This window comes from Photinus pyralis, unplaced genomic scaffold, assembly GCF_008802855.1.
Source record: "Photinus pyralis isolate 1611_PpyrPB1 unplaced genomic scaffold, Ppyr1.3 Ppyr1.4_LG6, whole genome shotgun sequence".
In the NCBI taxonomy this organism is placed as follows: domain Eukaryota; kingdom Metazoa; phylum Arthropoda; class Insecta; order Coleoptera; family Lampyridae; genus Photinus; species Photinus pyralis.
The window spans coordinates 6,899,830-6,910,798 of record NW_022170663.1 but is presented as its reverse complement, the minus strand read 5'-3'; the positions used below and the strand labels follow the sequence as shown (position 1 = coordinate 6,910,798).

General features: G+C 35.5%; 1 protein-coding gene across 2 annotated transcripts; it reads left to right on the top strand.

Annotated features, from left to right (window-relative positions):
• Nucleotides 1–5,037: 5,037 nt before the first annotated feature.
• Nucleotides 5,038–6,689, top strand: LOC116174418 (dynein regulatory complex subunit 5-like). 2 transcript variants are annotated; one of them, XM_031492333.1, is made up of 3 exons: nucleotides 5,038–5,391; nucleotides 5,439–6,353; nucleotides 6,414–6,689. In XM_031492333.1, the coding sequence occupies exons 1-3, from the start codon at nucleotides 5,110–5,112 to the stop codon at nucleotides 6,636–6,638; spliced, it is 1,422 nt and encodes a 473-aa protein (XP_031348193.1). In that variant the 5' UTR covers nucleotides 5,038–5,109; the 3' UTR covers nucleotides 6,639–6,689. The 2 variants fall into 2 exon arrangements, with proteins under 2 accessions (XP_031348193.1, XP_031348194.1); XM_031492334.1 differs by having other exon boundaries at nucleotides 6,411–6,549.
• Nucleotides 6,690–10,969: the final 4,280 nt, after the last annotated feature.

Sequence of the window (10,969 nt, the reverse complement as noted above, 5' to 3'; positions counted from 1 at the left end):
ATAACGTACTATAGGTACCTATCGTTTGAAACTCTTAATCCAAACACCCATGGTTCCTTTTGTTTACAGTTACACAGATCTATATCAGAGTGATTACTCCCAAACCTGCAACAGTCCTTCGCCTCTGTTATATTTTCGATGGCAAAACGAGCCTCATCGATTTGGACGGGATCTTCTTCACTTCCACGATATTGCATGGAAATTGTGATTTCATGTGCTTTGTCTATGTTTCATGGTTTCATGATGTCCCTTGGCCATAAGATCTCCCAACCTATCGGTATGTGACCGTGGTGGGCGTACCACACAAGCCATATTTACAACCATAAACTGCGAAATTGGGATTGAAAAATGCAATGGCAATCACTTAAGCTAAGCACTAATTTTATAATTAATTGAGCATTATATTTATAACACAGCAAAAGAGCTTTCTCCAGAAATTTTTATTTCAAACATGGGACTGGAAATTATATGAGAAAGAAAAAGTTCGTAAATTCATTAAATTTAAATTGTCATACATTTAATTGTTAATAAAAAAATCAGATTTGTGAAAAAATGAAAACTTCATCTAAATTGTATGATGTGTTGTCTACCATGAGTGAGGCAACTGCAATATAATAATTGTAGGATGAAAATCTGTGTTGGCGCTCATTGGTCTACTTTCTCTTCTATGTTTGCACTACATCATCTACGATTGAAAGGACAGAGGTATGAACAAAGTATTGTAGCGATTTGTGTACTCCGCCAGTGACTGTAATGATTATTCAGTCCTTCAGTCCTTCTGCAAAAGGTCAAGAAGCCAATAGGTATTAGCATTGAATAAGCACCTTATGCTTATTCAATGGTATTAGTCAACAAATTGGACATTCGGAAATAAAATAGGTACACTTCTTTAAAATTTATGTGCGATCTGATACCTATGTATATGTGTGGTCCTTCTCCTTAACGATCTTTTAACCAAAATTTATTGAACCAAGAATCAATATTCTACACCCAAATGCTTCCTTATCTTGTTTATCTCATTCTGAACTATGCTTTCTAGCTTGTCTTTCATTTGTTTTAAAACCATCATAGTTTATTCTCTTAGTACGGTAGCTAGAACCGTCATCCATAATATAGAAACACTTTTATGGTAATACCATGGAATAATATTCAGAATCTTGATCAATGGTAATAGCGTAATACCTACCTTTCCATCTCTTCACGAAAGTTTACGTTCCTGTAACACATATTAGATTGTAGGCATAGTTGTAAGGACTTAACTTTTGTAGTTTTAGGCATTGCACATAGTTCCCCGTGTAGGGGCGGGTAGTAGAATACCCCTACCGCAGTGATACTGCGTGTCGTAAGAGGCGACTAATTAACGGAATGGGCGAGCATCACATCTTCGGGCAGATAGGGGGTGTTGAGGACGAAGGTGGTTATAACTGCAATGTTTTACAGAGATAAATATTAATATAAATTAAATTAATATATTAAACTTTATTTTTTTACTAACTCAATTATGTACCTATATTACTAGCCCTAAGATATTTTCGACAGTGATTCCTATTTTAGAAATGACACTGAAAATTGAATCAGAAAAACGGAATATAATTATTTATAAATCAAATGAAAATCTGCGAAACTAATTGGAAACAGTGGCGTATTTACGGGGGGGATGAAGGGGATATCCCCCCCCCCCTCCCCAGAAGAATTGAGTTATCATCATAGGTATTAGGTATTTAGGTAATACTCCGCTATCCGCTCCGCCCACTTTAAAATAAAGGCAATAATATATAGGTATATATAGAGAGAAATTTTGGTTTTGGTTAAAGTGGTTAAAGTCACTAAAATCTAAATATTCTGTAGTATTCAGTATTCACTATTCAGTGAGTGATCAGTGTTGGCAGTCAACGATTTGGCTATTCGGCATCGATCGGCAATTCGCTACATTGATGCCCAAAATAACAAATAGGTATCAGGTACTTTAGTACTGCTACCTGCGTCCTGCCTTTCACGAAATGACGAAAATAAGAATTTTAAATTTTAAAAACAGGAATTTTTTTGGGATCAAAGAAAATCTTTTTTAAACACGTTTTTATTGGTTCTATTGCGGCTATCGATTTCAACCTCGTAAGGTCATCTTCAGGCCGAGCGTCAATACTGTGAGATGAGGAGGCATGTACTATTATTAGCGGAGTAGTATGTGTTAGTTATCAGGAAAGATGTTTACTAAAAGTGAGGTTGTACTCACTTTTAGTAAACATCTTTCCTGATAACTAACACATACTAGGTACTCCGCTAATAATAGTACATGCCTCCTCATCTCACAGTATTTGACGCTCGGCCTGAAGATGACCTTACGAGGTTGAAATCGATAGCCGCAATAGAACCAATAAAAACGTGTTTAAAAAAGTTTCTTTGATCCCATTCTACATCGCACAACACGTTTAAAAACAATGGAACAATACATCAACCGAAGGAATTTTTTTGCCCATAACCAAAGAGTTATTCTTTGCCATAACTTTTGATTGAGACGTCTAATCGAAAAAGTACGAATCGTTTTGGAGTCTACGCACCCAAATTAATAAGAAAAAGTTTTTTCCCGAGAAATTGTGGTGTAGTCGATTTTTGGTAAAAAAGGAAAGTGCCTTTTTTTTGCCCAGAAAAAAAAATTGTCTCAGATCGACCGGAAAAAAATATTTTCTTATAGAATGTGGCCTGTAGAATCCATAATTCCAAACAGTTCCAAGATCGGACTACTAGATCAAAAGTTATAGCCCTTTGAATTTTTTGTCGAAATTGGTTTTTTGCCCATAAATATATACCTATTATTCAAAGTTTTCGTTGACTAATTAAACCAAAAGCAATAAAGGGGCCTGTCAGCAGTATATGAGTAGGTACCTATTATCATTGAATTTTATTATTGTTTATACCGAAAGTTGACTCAGACTTTGTGATGTCCTAGCTTTGATTCACCTTTTTTTTAAATTTACGGAAAATGTGGACTATATTTGATGTAAGGGACCATAAGGCTAAATGGAGTGCTTCTTGAATTATTGAGTTTCATCGAAATTTGTCGAACTGCAGATACTTGCTCTTTCAAGATATAAATTACTTCTTATAAAGCAAAAAATTGGGGCGAAAAATAAAATGCCTAACTCTCAAAATTTGTGCTATTCGTTTTCGATTAGGTATACCATTTCGAATAGGTATCTAAACATGTTGCTGTCAATCCTACGGTTGCGCATCCTTAAGATATCACGAAAGAAATTTGATCCTAGCTTTTGGTTGGACAACATAAAAGATTCAAATTTCACGAAATAATTACTCTATTTGCCATTCGATTTTTCAAAAAAAGGTTTGCGTTTTGTCAGAATCTCCACTTCATTTAAAACTGGCCGAGCATACTTCTGTCGAATGACGGCCGGCAGTTTAGCGACAGCCGTCCATATATAGTGCTTCACTTTCTGTATTTTTGTGAATATTTTCCACGGTGACAAACCTTCCGGTTCGAGAAGTTAACGTTTACTTTTGCGATTTTTCGCAGTCGGGGAAAAATTACGTTTTGGGAAAGAATAACAAATAATAATTATGAAATTTTTCGTTGGTTTTGGTTTGTATTTCCATATCCAAAACAACCGAGGAAGAAACATAAATTTTTTAATTTGAAGATTGATTTTTATCGCTTCTACCATTCAATACAAACATACCTATACTACAAACTACACTAATATCGATGCATTCATAAGAAGAACATTTTTATTGTTCTATTCCTCGTCTACTTTTCCAAGAAAATTCGATGGTGTAACGGGAGAAAGCTTTGTAGGTTTAAAAAACATTTTCGATTGAGCATTTTATTTCAATACAGGGAAATTTACATTTGTACCGCTTTATACAGAAAGTGAACTACAGTAAGACTGGCGATAAGCAGCAATAAACAAGAACGCGCTGTGCCGCGATGGCTTTGGTCCTTCATACTGCGTCGGTTCCGTTTTGAACCAACCGTGATGCCGGAATGCAAGGCTTACTATTGGTTAATAGAGCACGCTGATCGAGATTACCGCTAACAAAGATCATGATCTTTGCCGCTACACTTCAACCGCAAAAACGTATCATCAAGTGAAGTCTTTCTTCGTTACAGGTTGTGAGACTGCTTCCCGGTGGTAGTTCATTCCATTATCCTTCCATCCGATTGCCATAAGTTAAGCCTACATCTTTGTTTTAATGCAGTCTCACAAGCCGTAACGAAGAAAGGCTTAACTTATGGTAGCTTGGATGGAAGGGTAGTAACGGACACAGGCTGCTTGTTGAAAAATATCTCTTTATTATTCTAATGTACCCATTTTATAACAATTTGTGTTGTTGTTTAAACACCCCCTATGATGCGAAGTTTTTATACCAATCTCCCCCATCCAATGAAATTCGCTTCTGAACTGCCAATCACAGTCCACGTCGACTTCCTTTTTTGATAAATCAACAAAACTTTCGCGGTTTTTCCACCTCTCATTAACTATACTCTCCGAATAAATTCTATGGATACCATTGTTGATACAATCGTTGTCAGGGTACCATACTTATTTGCCGAATAAATTTATCGAGGGATGGAAAAACGGACCCTAAATCGCGCAAAATCCATTTAGCCCCAGTTGCACCAACAAAATTAAGCCTTGATTAAAGTTAAGTCGAACTTAAAATCTATGGCAACGATTAATAAGACAATCGTTGCTATGGTATTTAAGTTATGCTTAACTTCAAGGGATACTTAACTTTGACGGTGCAATTGCCCCTTAATTTTACAACGCCTAATTTAAAAATCAGGACCGTAGGTACTCGAAACTACTTGCGAACGTAACAAAAAATGCCCATCTTAAAAAAAAAAGATATGGAATAAGTACCACTGTGTTCAATTTTAAGCAGAGTTATTTTCCATGTCAGATGGACAATTTTCGTACTCTGATTTTGGAGATACCTATTCAATTCGGAAAAGAAAATTATTTTCGAACGAAACGTTCTTAAAGAATTATAAGGATGGCATACGTCAAAATTAGACAAACTATCAATAAGACACAACCTCGGGTTTTTATTAATTTTTTTGGTTTTAATTAAATTGCAAATTTCGTAACAGCTATGCGTTTTCCTTACGTCATAAGTGAAAATACAAGAGAGGCGTATACGCCTTCATTAACAGCTCTTCAGTTAACTCTTGAACAACGAAGAAAAACGTTTCCAGAAAGATTAGAATGGGGTGACAAACACTGTTATTCTTTAACCAGATTATGCATTGAAGCAATATCAAAAAATTTCGCCAATCAGCCGGTTCTTAAAGAAGTATATGGTGCCGATCAAGATCTTCTCTTAGAAATTTTACCTACGAACTTACCTCTGGAAATTGTTGTCCCTTTAATTGATGCAAGTGTACTATGACTGTGCATAATTATTAAAGTAGGTAGTTTTAGGAAGAAATATACTGGAAAAGACGTTACAACGACGAATTTGGTATGGTATCTCAGCGCTTGTACCCAAATTGGACGTGGAAACAGGTATTTATCGAGAGGAACATTCAAAAACTTGTAGAACAAGCGGAGCCTCAATACAACGACGAGAACGATATGGAGGCAGTGTTAAAATTGTGTTGTCCGTATGTCAAAAGAATTCTAATTACGCAACTGCAAATGTGGAGACCTCCATTACACTGGGAAAAGAGCGAATATCCAGAGAATTTTCCGTTGCATCACATAAATTTTGAACCAATACTGAAACAGCTAACGGAAATTCAAGAATTCGATTTAGTATTCGGAATGAATTCGGTTGGGGATAAATTTTGCTGGGAAATGTTTAAGTTTACACCGTTAGATTGTAGTCGACTCGGTGCCGCTTTGTTAAATTTGCAAAACCTTCAAATATTAAGAGTGCATCGTAGCAATTTGGAGTACAAACAGTGTCAAGCTTTGATACAAGGATTGATGAAGAATCGGACACTAGCGGAGTTAGATTTGTCGTATTGCGAAATTCAAAACGAAGGCGCACTTTGTGTAGCGAAATTAATGATTGTGCATCCAGTTTTGGAAGTTGTAAAGCTCATGTATAACAAAATCAAACAGAAAGGTGCGGAGGGAATTGGATACGCTCTTTTACACGAAAATTGCTGCCCGTTACGGGTTTTGGATTTAAGAAGCAACCCATTGCGACACGGTGGAATTATGGGTATTTTACGGGCGTTAGTTAGAGTAGACAAACCGAGGGAGTTGAGTTTGGGCGGGTGCATCGCGGAAGATGAAACCCCCGTGCGCATTGCTCAAATGATCAATCTAAATGCGAGTTTGGAAATTTTGGATATAAGTGCTAATTGGTTCGGAGAGGAAGGAGGAGAGGTCTGTACATTCTACTTTAGGGTACTTACACTACATAACCATGTAACTTTTGGGTAGTAGCTCTTGGTATACTATTTAACAAATAATAAAACAATACAATGGTTGGATGTGCGTGAAACTGATATCACTATAGAGCAGTCGAAAGTAATTAACAAAATTTTGCGAAGAAATCGAGCAGGGGTGGATTGTTTGAGCGAAGATGAAGAAGTGGAAGAAGAGGTAGTTGCGACCGAGGAAATTGCTACTGAAGAAGTAACTGAAGAGGAAGAGGAGGGTGGAGCATGACATTTACCTACAGAATTCTGAAGTGTCGCTATATACATAATAAAGATATAGAATGGGGTCTAAACTTTCTAATTATGATCCAGGTTTACACAATTTCAGCAACCTTTACACAGTCTTAGATCACAAATAATTATAGTAATACTTAATTGAATAATCAATAAATCTTTATGCACGTCACCGTTCCAAGTTGTGATACCAAGAGTGCATGTTTTTGGTAGATTGATCTGAAATGTTGGTATAAAGATACCATATACTAAGTGCTCTTTCTTCTATGACAACATATTTTCATCTGCGCGTCCCTCTATCATTTACAGGAACAGTTATCTTCGTTTACTTGATTATCAACTTGTCTACAGACACTTTTAACGAAAATGTGCTCTTGGTCTCAGTTTTCCGCTCGTTTCTTAATCTGTTCACCTCTACAGCTACATTTGACTATTAAAATTAATTGTTGGAATAGGAATAGATCCTACGAATCTCAAGGAAACAGAATACGGTTTGTGCGTGAATCCCTCATGATTATGGAAATTAAGTGCAGTTTCTACTCACAGTTTTTATCTTTTTTTCTTTTTGTAGGTTAGATACAGGGTCAATTTCCGGTCTATGGAAATTGTAAGTACTTTTTCTCCTCCCAACCAAAGATACAAGCAAAAATATAACACATGACCTAAGGCCGACGTGACCAATGGTCTAATTACAGATAAGTTGAAAATTTGCCTGTGCTTTATTTTTTGATCCTTGTAATACCATGCACACCTATTGTCAATCCGAAAAGCCCAACCCATCTATATCAGCTCCAAAAGGTATTTCTTTTGTATCGGACTTTCGAAACAAAGTATGTTATGAAAATGCCAAGATAAAAAAATTAAAGAACACAAAATTTTGTATAAGGGAACCGTCTCTCGATGGTCAACTATTTTTAGGAGCAATCTGAAATCAGAATAAAAAGAAAAGCGTAAAATGGACAAAAATGGACATTTAATATTCTTGCGCAGTACATGAAAAACTATAGGTATCTACTATTTGCTAAACTTGACTGATTCAAAAATTTGTTGTTTATCGTCTCTATTCTTTTGTTTAGCAAGTAAGAAAACTGAAAAATATCCGTTTTTCTGTTTGCCTCTAATCACTATCAATTTTTTTTAACTTTTAACTTTAAACAAGTCAGATTAACTGTGAGTCATCACTCAATATTCCGTAAAACTAGTGTAATTAGTCCACGGTAAAACAAAACCCTTTTACTGCTAGAGAAACCACTAGGGGTTGTCAGAAAATAGTTTTTCATTAAGTGAAGAGATAATGGGCGATCAAAAAAGGATTGAAGTCGAGCTGCCGTTGGAAGTTCATTAAATATGATTTCCTATATAAACAAAAATCCCAAAGGTGACACGCCAGCAACTCCTTTTTAATCGCATGGTACTTGAATTTGAAGTATTTTGCCAATCTTTGAACCTTACTGAAATGCTTACTATAATAATTCGAGAGGGACGGAACATGTAGGTAATTGCTCTATTTAGATTCGCTGGTCAGAAAAACCACATTCAGTACATAGACACATAGAGAATAGAATGGAATCAGAAATCTTTGAATCTGCCCTCTACTCTCCGACAAAAAGAATGCAAAAAGTTGTAATTTTCGTAGGCCTAACTAAATACCTACTTTCATTTGTATTGTCGTACCTACAAAAACAGGAAACTGTATAAACTACACGTAAAAAGTGCAAAGTTCGATCGTGGCTTGTAATTTACACAACATAGAAGTACTGCATTTGTACGAAAGGTGCCCAAAATTGTGACCGATTGAATTCATGAAACGAAATAAAAGTGACCTATTTGACGATCGCGGTTTTTCTGTAAATGATGACCTTCCTATTTCGATAATATTTAGTAGGTACTTCCTTATATACATTTCCTACTTCCAGTAATTCGCCTTCATAGGTCAACGTAAAAGGTTTATTTTGTAGTCAATTTTTTTAGAGTTATTCACTTTCAGCCTCTTTCGGGTCCTTTAGGAGAATTCTGACTGTAAAACCATAGTATAATACAAATAGTAAGCCAACCGGTTCGCGCCAATTCTTGATGATTGTAAAAAGATGTACCGGTACATGCTGCCACCTAGTTGAGAGTAGCTCAATACGCCCATCTTACAAACTACATTCATTATTGTCACGAAACGATCGGCATCAGTTATCGAAGCGGGAAAATACAAAACATGATCGGTAATCGAGTTTAAATATTCTTCCCATATCGTATTCCTATTTCATATCGTCATAATTAAGCACTACACTTGCAAGCAGAGCTGGAATGATTACTCCAAAAAGTATTCGAATACTGATTACAAATTACTTTATCATAGAAGTATTTACGTAGGTATTTGATTAGGTACCTACTTTACAAAATTTGTATTTATAATTACTGATTACAATTTGTAATCGATTTACTTTAGCATCGTAATTACATTAACTACATTTTTAAACTTGCATCTTGCTTGCGCACGTATCCATGCTTTATTTATCGTTATCGAGTTCGTTGATTCTTTGTTATTACTTATTAACGATCCTCGTGACCGTTCATAATTTTGTATTGCTGTCTGTCTGTCCGTTTGTCGCCCGTATGCACGATAACTTTGTGTAGAAACGTCCGATCATTTTGAAAATGGGTACACATATCCTTAAGGATATAAGAAATGTCGCCATTGTTTTTCAGCTGAGTAAACTAACGCACCAAAAAGTTACAGCCCAAAAACTGCCCACACCTGAAAAGTATAATTTTTGTTGTTTGTACATTGAATGTCCGGTTTTCTGTGTTAGCAAATATTCCTTAAACCTCAAGAAACTACGCAGATACATAAAAAATTTGCCCCAACTTTTGTATCTGCGCAATCCAATTTTTTTGTTTGTTAAGATGGGAAAATGAAATTTTGTATGTAGGCACCTCGAATAGAAATAAAACTAATGCCGAATCAAGAAAATTGTTTTACAAGCTATGCTGATCTGGTGGGATCACCGAGTCAACCCCTTAAGATGTACTATGAAAACGATGGATGGGATCTCGAAGATCGTTCGGTATTCTGTTCTCTTGTATCAGATTTTTAGAAAGATATTTCAATAAATCCAGATATTCCATAAGCAAAAATATTAAAGAGAGTATAACCCGTGCACTTGGAAACCTCTATACTTTGAAGGTGTGCTAGACGACCTTCATAACTTTCCTCCGCATGAATTATTTTTCCCAGATGCTGTTTGCAGAGCCGTCTTTAACCAATTGGGGGCCAAGGCGCAAAAATGTATGGGGCGCCCCTTTGTTTGGAAGATACGGAATTCAGAAAAATGATCTCGTTAAAATCAATAAATATGGATATCGACAAAAAAGTATATAACATTCCTCTCGCTCTTTGTATAATCCGATTATATTTTTAGCGCATTTTCCAAGAAAGGTGGGTGCGCTATTGCCAGCCACTTTCTCTGTCCGTCCGCCTGTCCGTCCTAGGTCTCTATTCCCACAGTTTTCAAGATATTTATTTCGTTCTTTTTGCATTCGGTAGCTTATAGCTTTGTCACCTCAACCAAGAAAAATCTTGACGAGTAATGTGCGCATACGCTGACTGTGCAATATCAACTTTCTTATTTATTAATATATTTTGTTGAAATTTTAACCACAGACACTTCTAGTAAATGCAAACATATCGCATATAGTAAAAATCAGATGTGCTAATGCGCGGACTGAGCAATGAACTTATTACTTAACTTATTCATGGCGAGATATTTCTTTGAAATTTTAACCAAATATGCTTTTAGTGAAAGCAAACGTATCGCATATTGTAAACATCAGATTAATGTGCGCATGTGTAATATCAACTGTGTTATTTGTCAAAATATGTTTTTGAAATTTTTATCACAGGTGCTTCTGTTTCAAGCAAACATATCTCATATTGTAAACATTAGATGTGCGCATGCGCCGTTTATACGCACTCTGCGCAGTGTCAACTTTCTTATTGATGAAGATATGTCTTTGAAATATTAACCACAAATACCTCTAGTAAAGACAAACATAGCGCACATATATATATATATATATATATATATATATATATATATATATATATATATATATATATATATATAATATATATCTATAACGTAAATGTATTTTCACAAACAGACTTATGTATACAAATACATATAAAATAATACGAAATTATCGCACACATTCGACGTGGATTGCTTGCAAAAATTTCTACAGTTTGGTTTATATAATAATCTTGATTTTTGAAAATCATATCACGATGAACACTCATCATAGCCAAACCATCAAGACGGGCTTGTCCCATGG